The sequence below is a fragment of the Cebus imitator genome, unplaced genomic scaffold (genome assembly GCF_001604975.1).
Source record: "Cebus imitator isolate Cc_AM_T3 unplaced genomic scaffold, Cebus_imitator-1.0 Scaffold7, whole genome shotgun sequence".
Lineage (NCBI taxonomy): Eukaryota > Metazoa > Chordata > Mammalia > Primates > Cebidae > Cebus > Cebus imitator.
Genome location: NW_016107322.1, coordinates 1,250,721 through 1,268,128, shown reverse-complemented (window position 1 = coordinate 1,268,128; position 17,408 = coordinate 1,250,721). Strand labels below are relative to the sequence as shown.

The following is a 17,408-nucleotide window of genomic DNA, read 5'->3' as shown; positions in this document are numbered from 1 at the left end:
AATAAACTTGGATTGGATGTAGAATTTGGGATTAGCTTCCTCTTCAAGATATTTTAGTTTTAATTAAATATCACATTGAAAATAAGTGATGAGTGACCTGTTCCTGGTCTCATAAGCTACTCAGGGCCTAACTAACACATAAGCACAGATTGCTTCACTTATCACTCGTACAACATTCCCCAGCCTAATTGGCATTAAGATATATTTCCTACTTTTGTTTACATTAAATGATACAATAAAATAAAAAGATTTACTTTAAAACAAAACAGTGGTCATATTGCTTACTGTTTTTTAAACATTAAAGTAATGATTTTACTTTTACTAATAAACTAATTGCTGGGTAGTTCTATGCAGTAATGTTTAATTATGTTTGGAGCTGTGACTTCTATATTTGCTTCTTAATTGTATTGCATGCTATTTAATTCATACAATGCATTTTAGGAAAATAATTTCTTTCCATTTTCAAAACAAAAACATATTCAAAGTAGCATAAACTTCATTTCATAAACACTTTCTTTTTAGTATGATGTATTTCAGTTTAAGTTTTCCTAAGCTTAGGTTTCTACATACTTAACATTTGGGAGATTTTTTAAATATATTTAATTTTTTTTTCAGTTCTGTAACTCGATGACTGATGAGCTTATAATGATTATATAGTGCATTGCCTGACCATCATGGCCTTCCGTAGTTCATCACATCTGCACTTTTTAAAGCAGATATTCTCATTTTCTCTTTTAGTTCTTTCTTTTATTTAAACCTTATTTTCCCTTTTATTCACATGGCCTCTTTTGGACATCAATTAATTTTTCAGTACTGATTATGTAGGTGATGTTTTCGTAGATTCATATGTGACATGTATGTTTGAAATGAAATACACACACACTGCTGAATAAAGCAAGTCCACTGAGAATGAAATAGATTTAAAATTGCTTTTTATTGGATTCAACTTTGAAACCCAACAACAATCTAAAAAGAATGTATTTATTTTTTGCTAAAGTGCCTATTTATTTTTGCACAAATATTTTAGCATGTATTTTCTTCTAGACCTGTGCTGGATTTATAGACTAAGATTAATAAGGCAAGACATTGTGACCATTTTCCAGGAATATATTATCCAGTGAAGAGACAAATGTGTAAATAAAATTTTGTATGTGTTAAGTGCTCCTAGAGAATAGTACAGAAGCTAAAGCAAGCAGCCTTATTCAGGTTTAGATGAATTTTAACTTAAATAGCACTAAATTATTTTGTATAGGGTAATATCGTGCCTCTAAATTTTCTTTATGTTTTCTGCACATTAAAAGTTATGTAATTCTTACCAAACTATTTCTGTGCAATGTGTTATATGTTGTAAGAAAAAGTATACAGCATTTTAGAAGGCAATGAAAGGCTATTTGGAGTACTATTTGGAAGACAGTGTGGGTATTTGGAGTAATCATGTATAACTGATTAGGTATATTCATAGTCGAGAAAAAGGAAAGGGTTTTAATAAATAAGGAACAAAAGGTAAGAATAAACAGAGTAATAAGAAAGTGGGCCTTTAGCAAAATTTCCTGATAGTTTACTATTTTGTTTGTTTTACTTTGATTTGTTCAGAAATAATTTCTAGTAAGGTCAGGTGATGTCCATATTGTTATAAAGCTTACATGGTCAAGTGTGAAGGAATTTGAGTTTTATTTATACACAATGGGAGGTACATTTGTTCTAGAGATTGTAGACATATTAGACTGCCATAGTCCAACCCAATGCTGATCACATTTTAATGTGTACTGAAATGAATTTAAATTATAGATTGTGATTAGTCTGAAATGGCACCTGAGATTCTGTACTACAAAAAGCCTTTAATTGAGGCCACTAGTATTGGACTGGCAACCACTTCCTGAGTAGCAATGGTTTGCATCTGGAAATTAATTACTTAATAATAAAGACTCCTTGGCCCTACACCAGATAGATTGAATCAGAATTTCCAGGGACGAGACCAAAACTGAATTGAAAAACTACACACATATACCTGAAACACACACACACACACACACACACACACACACACACACACACAAATGCATGAAAACTTCCTCAGGTATTTCTGATAAATTCAATACCTGACCTTACTCAATTTTGCAGAGTATTCACTGGACCAGCCTAGCAATGGGGAGGCTAAAACTAAGAAAGAATGCAGCAGGGAGACATATTGAAGGGACGTTTGAAAGAAGAATTAGTTGGATTTTATACGTATTTATATTTGATAAAAGGAGATATAATCATATAAGTTTTTCAATTATCTGGTAAATAGGCTCAATGGATAACAATTACATCACTGAAGATGTGTAATAATGAATAACGTAAGACAGAAAGAGAATGTTCTTGAGGTTTAATATACTGACATTGAGAAATGTAAATTTTTCAAAGCAATATGGTATTTAATATATTAGCAAATATGTCTCCAGACTCCAAAGTGATAATAGGGACATACATTCACACACACACACACACACACACACACACACACACGCACACACAAATTAAAATATACAAAAGGGTATAAGGCAATGGTAGCCATATAGAAGTGAGTCTCAAGTGCTCAAGAAGGACCAAGCAAATGGCTGGATTCAAATCTGGTTTCACGTGTATTGCCTGAGGGGCCAGAAGCAATGATGCAATCCTTTGTCTCAGCCTTCTCATCTCTAAAATAGGAGTGAAAATAGTATATACTTGACATAAATGTTTGAGGAATAAATTAGTTATTATGGGTATGCATAGTAAATATTATATGTGTTTGTAGTACAGGAAGATAGAACACCAAGAGAAGAAAACAAAGAAGATATGGCTAAGAAACAAATATTTAAGGGAAACATGGTAGAAGAGATGCTATGTACTACTATATACTATAGCACATACTATTCTTACTAATATAAGAATAGTCAGGAAAGGGAGCAAAGTATAAATGTAGGTGTCAGGAAACAGGAAGGTTAAAGAACAAAGTAGTTGGCCTCTCATTTTCCATTAAGTCAAATAAAAATGAGCACTTGGATTTGAAAATTAGATTATGGTTGATCTTAAGGATACTAAGCTTATTCATAGAATGGAGAGGACAGAATAAAAAATAAAAAATAGGTACTAGAAAGTTCGTTTAAAAAAAAATAATGTAATGACAAGTAGGATATATTGCCTTAATTTGAGAGGGGGTTAGGAAGAGAATTTTTTAATATTATTTGATTATTTTGTTTTGTTTTCTCTTTTGGTTTTTAAATTTATTATTATGTCTTGTTTAGGATGAAAATGATTAAAGAGCATGCATAGCTTGACAGGAAAAGGGCTATAGGAAAAGAAGCACAAGAAGTTTAATCAGTTAGCCCTAGAAGGATTCGGATGACCTAGTAACACAGACATTTATTTTTCTAATTTAGGATTAGAAGATCAAAGAGGTTTGAGTACAGATATAAAGAGGTATGCAGGTAAGGAGGAACTATACTAAAATCTTTTTAACTTTGTTTTCTTGTTACAATTGGAAGAAACAATAAAAACAGTTTTAATAAAATATTCATAGTCATTAGATTTCCTAAAATGTTTGACATTAGAGAATTTCTCTAAGTGATACAAAATAACTGATTTTTTTAACATTGTAGCAACTTTCAGAATTGAATAACCCACACAGGCTGTTATAATGCAGTCATAAAAATCCTATTACAAGGAGAGAATAATTAAATAATGTAAATAATTCTCTTAGAGTAGATAACATTTTAAGATGTTTCAATGAGAAAATTGTTTTCATTTGGTATAATCAATAATTTATAAGAACATTTTAAGGAGTAATACTCTGAGAGTTTCTATAAGTACTAAATAAATATATTAGTCTTTTAACTCTCTTAATATGGAAACCTAGGAAAATAAACAAGTGCTTGTTGAAAATGTTGCAAGACGTTGTCCAAGATTAATCAGTGTCTTAAGTTATCTCTGCATGTCTCATGAATTTTTAAGTGAATCCATTTGGCTTTGTGTCAGACAGTTAGAAGACTGGTTCAGTTGTCAGTTTTTAAATCTCAGTAGGAGATAAACACATTTTAAATGCCACTGCAAAATGTTGTATTAAATAGCAAAGGGCTCTTGGTACCCTGATGGAACTTAGAAATGGTAATGCATTCATTATATTTATATTATTATAAATTTAAAAAATCTCTTGAATACCTGTTTGCTCTGGATACTTACTTGAATTATAAATATTGATTTTATCTTTTATGATAATGATTATCTTTGATATAATGTGACTATGTTTAATTTTGAAAAATAATCTTCATTTAAAACGTAAATTTGTGGCCTTATATTTTCCCTCCATTAGCTGATTATGAGAAATATCCAAAATTTGGTCTCCCTCTCTTTATCATAGGTAAACACTCACAGTGAAATTCTTTGTTGTATCAGTAACCCTTGTGTCAACCAAGGTAGAAAATCTTAACATCTTTGACTATTCTCCTTTATCACTAATGTTTTAATTGATCACAGATGTAACATACCTTGAATATTTCGTTACATCTATTCTCTACCTTTTCATATTCTTTGCCACAGTCAACTCATATATTTATCACAACATATCCTCATGTTTTTTTCTTCCTTCAATTTTTCAGTAATTTTACTTCGCAACCAATCTTTCTAAATGCCAATATTATTAGGTAAGTTTTTATTTATAGGTAATTAATGGACAGAAATTCAAGGCGGTTGATATTCTGATTCTTTTTCAAACATTTTTCAAAATCTCAACAATATTCCAGATGAGATGCACCTCGTCTGTACTGATCTACTAATTTCCTAAGTGTTCCTTGAACACTTTTGCCTTACCCAATGTGGAATGCTCTTACTCTTTTCCATTTTTTATAACATTATCTATGCCATTAAAAAATCTTTTTATGTTTTATTGTCCTCTATAAAGGCTTCTTGATCATACATTTTATAATGGCCAAAATTGATATGCTCCATCTTATTTTATTTTACGTAACTTTATGTAGCCCCAGAGTCCTCCCAAATACATCTTAAACCCCTTGACATTAAAAAGTATTTCTTACTATTTTTGAATATGATAGTATTTAGAAGGGGGATTTGCAAAATACATGTAGTTAATAATTACTTACAAGCATAGTACATAGTTTTGAATTTACCTAACTCTACTTTTAAGATTGTTATTACATGCAATTATTTGGGAATTATTCACAAAAGATATATATTCACCATACATTTACTTTTCAGTCCTTGGGTTTATAACTTTTCCTTGCTTTAAGTAAGAATTTGTGACAATATTTATTGATAGCCATAAAATGTTTTATTTTGTCCAATTTTCTGCAAACATAACTTTTTGACATTGGGAAACCATTTAGTTTTCTTCTAACTGCTGTAGGTGATAAACTCATTACCTACATTATTTTGATTTGGGTAAAAAATTAGCCACTAGAACAATGATTAAGGCATGACCTTAAATTTTAGTTCTGTAGGATTTTACTAATATGCAAACGTTTTAATGTGTATATGTAGTTTAATTAGAGCAAATCTGGTCTTTGGGAAATGTAGTGAAGTAGAGATTGATGTTTTCTCTATATATTTTAAATATATATAACAATGAAATAACTAATTGTGCCCATTTACCAAAATGTCCGTTAGTAATATGGCTTAATTAATACGTGAATTAGTAATTTGTACTGAAGGAAAAATTAACCAGATGTTTTAATATAATTTAATTAACTTCATAGTCAATTTTATTTTATTAAATGAATTCATGCTATTTTTCCAATAGATCAACAAATCAGTATCAACATTTTCAGAACTGTATGTAAATTTTCAAATTCCGACATCTTTCAAATTCTGTTTTTTTGTTTTTTTGTTTTTTTTTTAAATAAAACTCTTCCTTAGAAAAGCAAATTTACTCAGAAGGTCAGTGGTAGGGATTATGTAATAATTAGCACACATTTCTTAGATGCTCTGATATCCTTAAATGAAGTCACTTTAAAATTATATGTTGTTAATACAGTTGGTGTTCTGTGCATAGCACAAAATAAGCTGTTGTTCAGTGTCAATTATTCTGCCATCTTTCATGTATTATTAGTTTAGGAGAAATAAAATTTTGATGAATAAGCCCTCACTTATATTTACCTATCACACACTGTTTACCAAAGTTAATGATATTTTATGTTTTCTTTGAAGATAGAAAGTAGGAAGCCATGAGGAGTTGTTAAAAACAAAAAATACAAGATTAGAACAGACAAAACAGTTTGGGCAAATGATGCACAATAGTGAGCAAGTGTGAGTCAGTTAGGGAGAGGAGAAAGAGTGAATCCTAGGTGATCATACCTGCAGAAGCGTTGGAAATAAGAAATAGTCAATAAACATGGAAAAGTAAGTTTTCTCCCAATTAAAATTTGTGTGGTAAGGGACAAAGTAAATCTACTTTGAAGATTTTTGAGCAGAAGAGTGAAATTAAACATAGTTTTAGAAATATGTGCATGCAGTTTATACATTGAGAAATACGTTAGAGGGAAAAGAGATTAAAGATGCAAAAGTAAGAAAAAGAAATATGTTGGCAGGTGAAATATATTGGAATAAAATTAATAAGTGCATGTATTTAAAAATTTAAAAAATGCATACAAATAGATTATATTGGTAATGCTTGGAAATTGATTGATGGTGACTAAAAATGGGATAGTGAACAGTGAGCAAATTTTGATATTAGAGGAACGTGTTTGGTTTGCACATAGAAAATTTGAAATTAAAGTATGCTAATGTTAACTGCAGGTTGAAGATTGCAAGATTAGATTTAGAGAAAGTACAGTTTAAGGGGAAATAAGATCTAAAAGAAGAAAATAAAGGGAAGAAAGAAAAGAGAAGACACATAATTATAATTTCCCCTTTTCTTTCAAACCTGTAATATGTTTTCTGCTTCCTTTGCTTCTATCCACTTTCTTGCCTTCCCAGTTTATAAAATCCACGATCCACTGCCATGAATTGTGGATTCCAGTAACTCCATACACTTCTTCAGATTCAAGCTTTTTATAAGGGCGTTTGCAAATTCCTTGAATATTGCAGTTTGCCTCTGTTGACCTCATTCCACTTAAGCTGACTTCAAAAAGAAAATTAGTTACTTATTTTAAGGAAAAATACATCTGATTTTTCATTGGAATTGGCATTGTTTAATAGCTTATCTGTAAGAAACGTAGGCAATGCTTCTTTATCTTACTCTCCTTTTTCCTTACCTACTTCTCTTATTTTCTGACTAGCGCTTTTGTTTTTTCTTTTTGAAATAGTAGACATATCTGAACACTTATTGAGCCTCTATAACATCCCAATCATTCTCTGAGTATTGGTGAATTGTGAATAAAAATAGGACTTAGGAAAGTCATATGGTCCCAGCCCAAGTTTCCCAGAGAAGTTTCTGAAAAGGAGGAAGGAATTTTACTATTTAAGATGGAAAGTATGAGGAAACGTATTTGAAGAGCTTAAACAGCATAATTACCAGGGTTTTTTTTCAATAAATATTTTGTTCCTTCCTCCTGTTCTTGATTACACATTTTATTTCTTTAAACACTTTCAATGTAGTTGTGTTAGATCCTTAGTCTAAAAATTATGTTAGTTGAAATCTCATGGGTTTATTTCTCTGATTTGCTGTTTCAACTGACTCCTGCTTACATTGCCTTATTTCACCATGTGTTTTATAATGTCAGAAATAACTCTAGATTGAAGAAAGCCTCATTTATGAAATTATTGGGCAATCTGGGCTGACGATATGGTTCTTCTGAATGGTTTTTGTGATTGCTTTTGCCACTTAGCTGTCAGCCCTACTTGTGAGACTGCTTTTTTAGTTTTTCTCGGGTTGTGATTTTCCAAACAACATGTTTATAATTAAAATCCCAAACATGGGATATGGCAAAACTTCTGGTTAGTCTAATGAGAAATATTTTTTCCTTCCCTAGCTTAGGGGAGGCAGGTTTCCTTGTTATTTCCCTTCACCATTGGGTTGGTTGATTTTCTACCTTCCTTTGGTGGTAAATCTCATTCCAGTTCAGAGTTATCTGGTGTTCTACAGCACCCTGTTGTTCTGGGCAAACATGGATCCTGTCTCTGTGTTTCACTGAAATAAGCATTTTAGTTACTAAGATCAATAAATTCCCAGTGCAGTTTTGTACTCTGGTTTCAGATCTTCCTTTATTTATCTCTTGTAGCTTTGTAACTTTACAAAAATCTCCACTACATATATTTGAGTGCATGGAAGGTGAGACTGAGTTTGGGAAGTGGTCATGTTCTCTTTTCTATCATACTATTAGAAATATGTCAATTCATGTTAAAACAACACTTTGCTTATCTTCTAAAATTCTAGGTATTCAGATATTTTATTTCTTTTTTTCTGGGTTATTAAGAATGATTTTTCTTTTTTAAAGTTATACTTTAAGTTCTGGGACACATGTTCAGAACGTGCAGGTTTGTTGTATAGGTAAACATGTGCCATGGTGGTTTGCTGCATCCATCACCCCGTCATCTACATTAAGTATTAAATTTTACAGCAAACTTATTTAAAATATCAGGCATCTCCTGTATTTTATTGTCCTGGATCCTTCACTTAATACATTGGTCTTGTGAAAATCAGTGCTTCTTCATCTTACTCTGTGCAGTGCTTTCTTTCCTGCATATGCCTGCCTTCATAGACATTTTTCAGTAGGTGTCAAAATGTAGTTAACTTTGTGTGTGTGTGTGTGTGTGTGTGTGTGTGTGTGTGTGTGTGTGTGTGTGTGTAGTTGTTGTAATGATAGTAGAGAATTTAAACTGTTGGGCAAACTTAATCATTGCCCAGTGTGGTTGTACATATAAGACCTAATCTCTGAATAAGGAACAGATTGTCTGAGTGTGAATTTGTTCGCTTACTTGACTAACAGAATTTCAGACTATCAGCTTAAATAAGTGCTGTATTTTGTCTGATTATTAAATGCATAATAAAGTAATATGTATAATGGTAGATCATGTTTTACAAAACTTTCATTTTTCTTTATAGGTAATAAAAATTGGGGGAAAATAATCAGCATTTGGACCATGTGGTTTAGACGTCATGCATTAAAATCTTAGATTTCATGTTTAAAAATCACCATTAATTGTTTCTCAATTTTTTTTCAGCTCTTCTTCAAGTGACAATTTCACTTAGCAAAGTAGAGCTTAGTGTGGGTGAATCTAAATTCTTCACATGTACAGGTACGTATTTCTATAAATATCTTCAGATAACTTGGTTTCTGTTAAAATATTAATAAAATACGTTAGGTAAATTTAGCTAGTTAAAAACTCAGTACTCTACATCTCATCACATCATTGGGTTTTTTGTTTGTTTGTTTGTGTTTTGATATGGGGTCTCACTCTATTGCCCAAGCTGGAGGGCAGTGGTGTGATGTCCGCTAACTGCAACCTCCCCTTCTGGGTTCAAGTTATTCTGCTGCCTCGGCCTCCTGAGTAGCTGGGACTACAGGGGCGCACCACCACACCTGGCTTATTTTTGCAATTTTTTTTTTTTTTTTTAAGTAGAGACAGGATTTCACTATGTTGGTTGGGCTGGTCTCAAACGCCTGACCTCAAGTAATCCACCCAACTTGGCCTCCCAAAGTGCTGGGATTACAGACGTGAGCCACTGTGCCTGGCCATCATTGGGTTTATAATGCCTGGAAAGGTGTTAATAACTGTGACTTGCATATTAAATAATACGAATTTTATTTTTGTTAATTTAATTCAAATTGTTAATTTTGACTGCTAATCTAAATCATTTATTTTGAAAATAATTTATGCATGCATTATACCTGATACTAACTTAAATAATTTTAAATATTATTTCAGTATAAACAGTAAAATTAGGATAAACGTAAAGATTATATAACTGGGCCGTTTTTGTAAATATGCAGTGAATAAATTTACAAGGCACACTGCACTATAGTTATACTTGAATGAAAATATTAGGACAAAAAATTATTCTAATATTCTAGATCATTTTTTAATCAGAAAAGCTTTGGCCAGATTTTTATAACAATTGAAAGAATCATATTCCATGATACTTATGGCATATTTTATGGGCCTCATTCAGTATAATAATACACATATGGTGTTCTTTCAGAAGACTTTTAAATATTTCAGCATCAAAGTTTAATTAAGCATATTCTAGAACTGATAAATGAGTCCATTATTTATTTAGATTCAGGATGTTCATTTATACAAATACAAGTCTTCATACTCAAATATGATGTATCTAAAGAATGTAAAACGTTGGTACTAAAATTGATTATGAGACAATTTTAGAATTGTTTCTAATTTTGATTACACTAAATCAGTTTAAAACTGGATTAAAATAGACACTAGAAACATAAAATGCATTCTAAAAATTATCTTGAGAATGACATGATTTGTTTAAATCAATATTCAAATTAATAAAAATAGAGGTATAGTTATAACATTTTATAAATTATATTCAGAGTATATATGTATAAAATATCATATTTTATTAGAACATAAATAGATCTCTTGATTATACAATTTCCTTCTTAAACGTGAGATTGATAAATATGTTAATACATATACTTGTATATTGACACATGAAAAAACGATTGAGTGGGGAAGAGATTGATTCAGCATCACATATTATGTCATCAGAACTTTGACACAAGCATATAGGTCACTGTTTCTAAACCCCATACATATTTTATTCATATCTTCATAAATTAAAACACACTGAATTGTCTTGCATAATGACAGAATAAAATTGTTTGAAAAATGAACTTTGAAAATAAAATGAAAGTGTAGTATTTTTGTGTATTTGTCTGTCACTATGAAATATATTGCACAGGTCAATTGCCTGTATATATTACATACCTCAAATTAAGACATACTTTAAAATGAATTAATACCATTTAATTGGTGATGAGTTTCACTCTTAATAAGAATGTAAACTGAGTAAGCATTTTTTTTCTTTTATATAAAGATACATCACCTAGAGCTTTCCTATGGTATTGGAAGTACTCTTATTTATATTAAATATAGTAGTAAAACAAGATTCTAAAAATAAAGATATGGGAAAACCATGCAAGTCACTATGCTTGTATGTATTTTTCTACTGTAATGCTGACTACCTAGATACACCTCTAAAATTTCCAGACACCTTAAAAATACAGAATCTAAAATAAAATAAATATCTTAAATTTGAACTAAAAGGATGGTACATCCTCAAAGAGCTAAAGAAGTGTGTCATACAGAAAATTAATGGCTATAACTACATTTTAGGAAAATAAAAAGTTCAATGCTATTCATAATAATCTGTACAATAGTCCAGTCTTATCAATGTGGAAAGTTTTGATAGAAATTATTATTTGTTGGAGATGCCTGAAAGAAAATAATTATAACTGATTTATGAAAATACACAATACAGTTTCAATAAAAATGATATGTTCTTTCATATTAAGAATGAAAGGTCCAAAATATATATCAGAATATCCTATTTCACTTACTATATAAAATATTATTTTGTATTATTCAAATTTAAAGAGATGAATATTTAAATTATACTTTATGACTTCTCCATAGAGGGAGGAATTAAATAAAACACATCCCTCCCTCTGCAAATGCATTACTTTGTAACAACTATGGTTTTATGATTTGTTGAGAAAAAGCTGAAGATAATGTAACTAAGATCTATTTAAGATTCACTAAACTTTCTTTCACACTTTTACTCAAGCATGCCTAATTTGTTATAGAAAGGCGGATAATTTATTTCTAAAACCATTTCTTAGGAAAAATGAGAAGGAATAATTTTCTTCAAAGAGGTCCTGCAGATGTTAGTTGACTTTGTACGTTTCCCCAACGATACTTTTGAGTTAATAGTGTATGCTGCTTCCATAAATGATAGCTCAAGCAATTAGGTGAAATGCATCCTTTTGGTGGCTAAAAGCAAACACAGAAATCTTAAGCTTTTCGGAAGAGGATAATAACCAAAATTCTGAATTGGAAAACTTAAATAAATGTTTACCCTGTAATGATTTGTTTGTAATTACCTAGAAGTGTAAGTATCATTTCAGTGCATTGTAAGTATCATATGATTAAATAGCAGTTTTAGATTAAAATAATGAAACTACTCATTTCACTGGGGAAAAGAGATTAGGATATCATTATAAAAATGGTCATTGGCCTTATCTATTCAAGTTTAGCAACTAGGGAATTAATTCCAAATTTAGTATTATCAAAGGCCAAACTTTGTTTTGTGAAAGATTTACATTTTTGTAAACTGGGCATTATCAGGATATAAGTGTTATCTTCTGACTCTAGCAAAGGCAATTGAGCAAGTGAAATTATATTTAGTAATTGTGGTTCTATTCAGATCTTATTTATAAGTGGGATTTATGTCTGGCCCAGTGGTCAAGGTAGTTTCAGTACTTAAATGCAATAATACATTGTTTACTAAGGGAAAATTTAAACAATCATAGCATAAATACTATACAGGAAGTTTGCTATGTAATTTTTAGGTATTCCTTACTCAAGAGGGAATCCTCCATGTTGGATAAGCAAAGATGAAAATTTACGCTAACATTTATGTTTACTTTAAGTTTTGTAAGATTCTCAGATTTCCAGTTTCTTACATACATTTTTTTCCTAAATTGTTAAAATTAGGGAGGGATAACATGGGGAGAAATGCCAGATAAGGTGATGGGAGTATGGGGGCAGCAAACCACATTACCATGTATGTACCTATGCAACAATCCTGCATGTTCTGCACATGTACCCCAGAACCTAAAGTGCAATAACATACATGTATGTGTGTGTGTGTATATATATATATATATATATATATATTTTTATATTTATATTATTATTAAATAGTAAATTCCAGTGTTCAAAAGAACATTTATAACATATTTTCAAACCTTTCTTTTCCATGGCTCTTTGCAGCAATTGGTGAACCTGAAAGTATAGATTGGTATAATCCTCAAGGAGAGAAGATAATTTCAACACAGAGGGTAGTGGTGCAAAAGGAAGGTGTTAGGTCACGGTTAACTATCTACAATGCAAATATAGAAGATGCAGGGATATATCGTTGTCAAGCAACAGATGCCAAAGGACAGACACAAGAAGCTACGGTAGTTTTGGAAATTTACCGTAAGTCATGTATTTATATGGTTTAGTGTATTAAATTTTATTTGCTTATAAATAATTTAAACAAAATAAAATATGTTTAATACTAAAATTTACCACTCATTAACAAATATGTGCACTGAAAATAAATACCAGTTTATTTATGCTTTACCAGAGTGCATCTTAGAATAGAATAGGTATCAGGTAATAAATGATTATAAATATATGTGTGGTATTGTTTATGTTTGTTAAACACTGTTAATAAAAATGTTTTCATTTCTAAAGCCATTAAGAATTCGCTGGATAAATAGAGAATACTGGTTTATTTAGTGGTATGATATTCATTCAATGGTTATTTTTCACTGTAAAATAAAAGGTCATTATTAGGACAAATGAAAATGCATGACAGTGCTGACCGTTTTAGAATGAGAATTTGGGGAAGGGTCAGTGAACAGGAGTAGTCAGAAAGTTGAAACTAATCTCATAGACTGTAATATCGAGCCAGGATTCTTTACCATGAAGTGTTTTTATTAGCAAGGTTTTCCACATTTGCACTTCATTTTATGTTCTCAGATGGATTTCTTTCTATGTTCCTTTCTCCTCCTCATATTTAGGAATCACTAACCTGTTTAGCAACTTTGAAATCTGTTGACTCCTGTGTTTTAAAGCAAGGTATCCCAATTACTTTTGGGATCTTGAGCAATTCATGTAACCTCTCTGTCTTTAGTTTCCTCGCATATAAAATGAGGATAATAATGATACCTATGTTATATATAGAGTTTATTTGAGTACTACCTTAAATAATATTGCAGAAAGTACTTAAAGTAATGCTTTACAATTTATATGTAGTTATCGTTTCTACCAATGATAAATTATATATACTTTTGGAATGCAAGCCCTTAAATCATCTTATATCTGTAGTTTGGTGTCTTGTTTATTATTTTAGAAATAGGATATGAAAAACAAAGTCAGAACTTTCCTACAATAGGGCTTCCTGTTTGATGACCAGAGCATTGTGTGGGCACATTGTTGCTCTTGTGTTTCCTGATTTGGAGTTTTTTCCTCCTATTTGATTCTAAACTTCTGGAGGAATGCTACTTTCCTAATTCATGTAAACCACTGCAATATCTATTTCGTAATAGCAAATAATTAAACTGAAATGGCCATTTTATTGATATAGTATTTGGAAATACTTTTTATTTTAAATGATGCAGAAGAAGAACCCTGACATTTCATTTACAAGGGTTAAAAAAAAAAAAGAAATTGCAAGAACAATGCATTACTTCTATGAGAATTTCTCATCAAGCATAAATATTCATGTTCATTCATTCATTCTGGACACTTATTGGGTATATATCAAATGTAATTCCGAGTCCCAGCCAGAGATGGACAGACATTAGCTGAAACAGATAGATGCTAGATAAACATGCTATGGGATTCTATGGAAAATAAATTATGTGAGGTAGAGAGATAGGGAACCTCAAAATGGAAAGCAATATTGCAATTATGTATAGGCAGGTTGGATAAGAATCTGAATGAATTGGAAGGGGTGCAAATGCCCTGTGGTGAGAATGAACCTGGAATGTTCAAGGAACCTCCAAGAACGCAGTTTTCCTGGAGTACAGTGACTAAGAAGAGAGAGGCGAAATTCAGATTGGAGTTGTTCAGATAAACGCCAGTTTATATAGAACCTTTTATGCATTGAAAGATCTTTGGATTTTATTCTCAGTGAGATAGAATGGTATTAGGGAGAAGAATTCGGTTATCTAGTTTAAGATTTTAAAGTATCTACGTTTTCCTAATTATTTTATTATAGTATCAGTAAAGTTTGGATTATGTTATTAGGAGAAATAAGCAATGATACTTTGTGATTTGTGATTTCTTTTTGTTGATACAGAAAAACTCACTTTCAGAGAAGTGGTGTCTCCACAGGAATTCAAACAAGGAGAAGATGCAGAAGTGGTTTGCCGAGTTAGCAGTTCACCTGCACCTGCTGTCAGCTGGTTGTATCATAATGAGGAAGTCACCACTATTTCCGACAGTTAGTATTTTGGTAACTCCCTAAGTTATATGTTCTAATACTATTGCAGTTTTTAAAAATCTGAATCTATGTGTCTAATTGTGGAAACTGGAATGTTTGACCCTAAATATTCAACAGCTATTTTGAGAAGCTTTAAGCTCTAGACTAGGATTTAGCCATGTAGGGATGTCAGGGCAAATTCATTTTTTTTGTGATTTAGCTCTAGACTAGGATTTAGCAATGTAGGGGTCTCAGGGCAAATTCATGCCCTTTTTCCGTAAGTTGTAATCAGAATGCTGTCATGCCCATCAGCCACATATTGTCTGTGGCTGCTTTGGAGGCAGAGTTGAGAAGCTGTGGCACAATTGGTTTAGCCTAAAGACATAAGATCCTTAATACCTGGAGATTTACAGGAAAGGTTTGCTGACCCTTGCTCTAGTGTCAAGGAAACATTAATGCGTTATAAACAGTACTAAGTAAATAAAGAAGTAAATCCTGCTGTATTCAAATTCTATATAATTTCTACGTGATCCTATGAGATCACTATCTGTAAACTTAGTATTGATGTGAATTCTGTTTATTATTCTGAGGCCGTGCTGTCAAGGATATCTACATGTTCTAAATATTATGGGAAGATACGTGTCGATAATAGAAAAGTACATTCATTCAAATTGTCTTTATGATTTTGATTTAGACTGAGCTAAAATTTTGGAATAATATGACTTCTGAAATTGAAAGTGTAATTTGCTTACATTGTGCTCCTTTACCGTGTGCATAGGGAGCATTTTCATTTTAGAATATTTTTTCAATGCACCTGCATTGCAGAGAGGTACAAAATAATTGAATGTTTTAAAGTATTTTCCATCTTCAATGATTCTGATTTGCGTCCAAGGGAATGAAGATTCTACAGCATAAAGGAGGGAGAGAAGATCATATCTATTTTTGAATATGTAGGGAGAATATGTGATAATCATGTTCAATAATCATTTTTTTTAATTTTGAAAGAATTTTTCTAAGCTTAGCATATTCAATGGTTGTCAGTTTCCATTATAAGATGTTAATGAGAAATAACACCTTATTTTCTCTCATTTTGTTTCAGCATAACTCTGTAGAGTCTATTAACAAGTCACATAAGTAACTGGTTTGATGGTTTGATGTATTTTTAGCTCTTTTCTTCTCAGTGATAAAGAGAGCGTTCTTTTGTAATGGTAGAATGGGTAGAATGGCAATGTCTAAATATTTTCATATTGTCTGATCTTAAACTTCAAGTGTAAGTTTATTGTAAATCTTTATTAATAGAATATTTTGAAGTAAAATTATATTTTTAAAAAACATGAAGAACATAAACCTCAAAGTGAAGACTGATGACAAAGGGTAGTGGTGATGGAGGAGTGATATTTGCTTGCTACAGCTCATACATATTTCCCCAACATCCCAGGACTGAATGACGTAGAACCAAAGTTCCATTTTGGCTCTCCTCCTTTCCTTGGCCCTGAAGCATTGAACACCTTTTCTAACTGTTCTGTGCCTAAATCTGACTCTTTAGCTGTAAAAAAAAAAAAATTAGATTATTTCCTTAATTTAAAACAATGGCTTTGTGTCATAAATGAGACCTTAGGCATACAATCCTATGTTTACATCTATGGGTGATTTGTTCCAGGACCTCCCACAGACACCAAAATAGACCAGTGCCAACGTCTCTTATATAAAAAGGCATAGTATTTGCATGTGACCCATATACATTCTCCTATATCCTAAGTTGTATCTGGTTTCTTCATAATGCCAACTACAATCTAAAGACTATGTATATGGTTGCTATACAGTATTATTTGGGAAATAATGAGAAGAAATAATCTGTACAACATGTTTAATAAAGATTGAGTTTTTTAAAAAATATTTTTCATAAGCAGTTGTTTGAATCCGTGGATGTGGAATCCATGGATACAGGGAATCATATATACTTCATTTGTTAATTAAATGAATAAAATATTTGGTTAAGACCAGGCATAGTGGCTCATGCCTGTAATTGCAGCACTTTGGAAGGCCAAGGCGGGTGGATCACCTGAAGTCGGGAGTTCAAGACCGCCCTGAGCCACATAGAGAAACCCTATCTCCACTAAAAATAGAAAATTAGCCAGGCATGGTGGTGTATACCTGTAATCCCAGCTACTCAGGAGGCTGAGGCAGGAAAATCACTTGAACCTGGGAGGCGGAGGTTGTGGTGAGCTGAGATCATGTCATTGTACTCCAGTGTGGGCAACAAGAACTA

The 17,408-nt window shown here is 31.5% G+C and overlaps 1 protein-coding gene across 3 annotated transcripts in view; it reads left to right on the top strand.

The window, feature by feature from the left end:
• Nucleotides 1-17,408, top strand: part of NCAM2 (neural cell adhesion molecule 2) — a 545,360-nt gene that overhangs the window by 277,797 nt on the left and 250,155 nt on the right. For all 3 annotated transcript variants that reach the window (XM_037742419.1, XM_017539495.2, XM_037742422.1), the window contains exons 2-4: nt 9,139-9,213; nt 12,937-13,143; nt 15,017-15,160. In XM_037742419.1, coding sequence (XP_037598347.1) covers nt 9,139-9,213; nt 12,937-13,143; nt 15,017-15,160 — 426 coding nt within the window. The remainder of the gene's footprint in view (nt 1-9,138; nt 9,214-12,936; nt 13,144-15,016; nt 15,161-17,408) is intronic.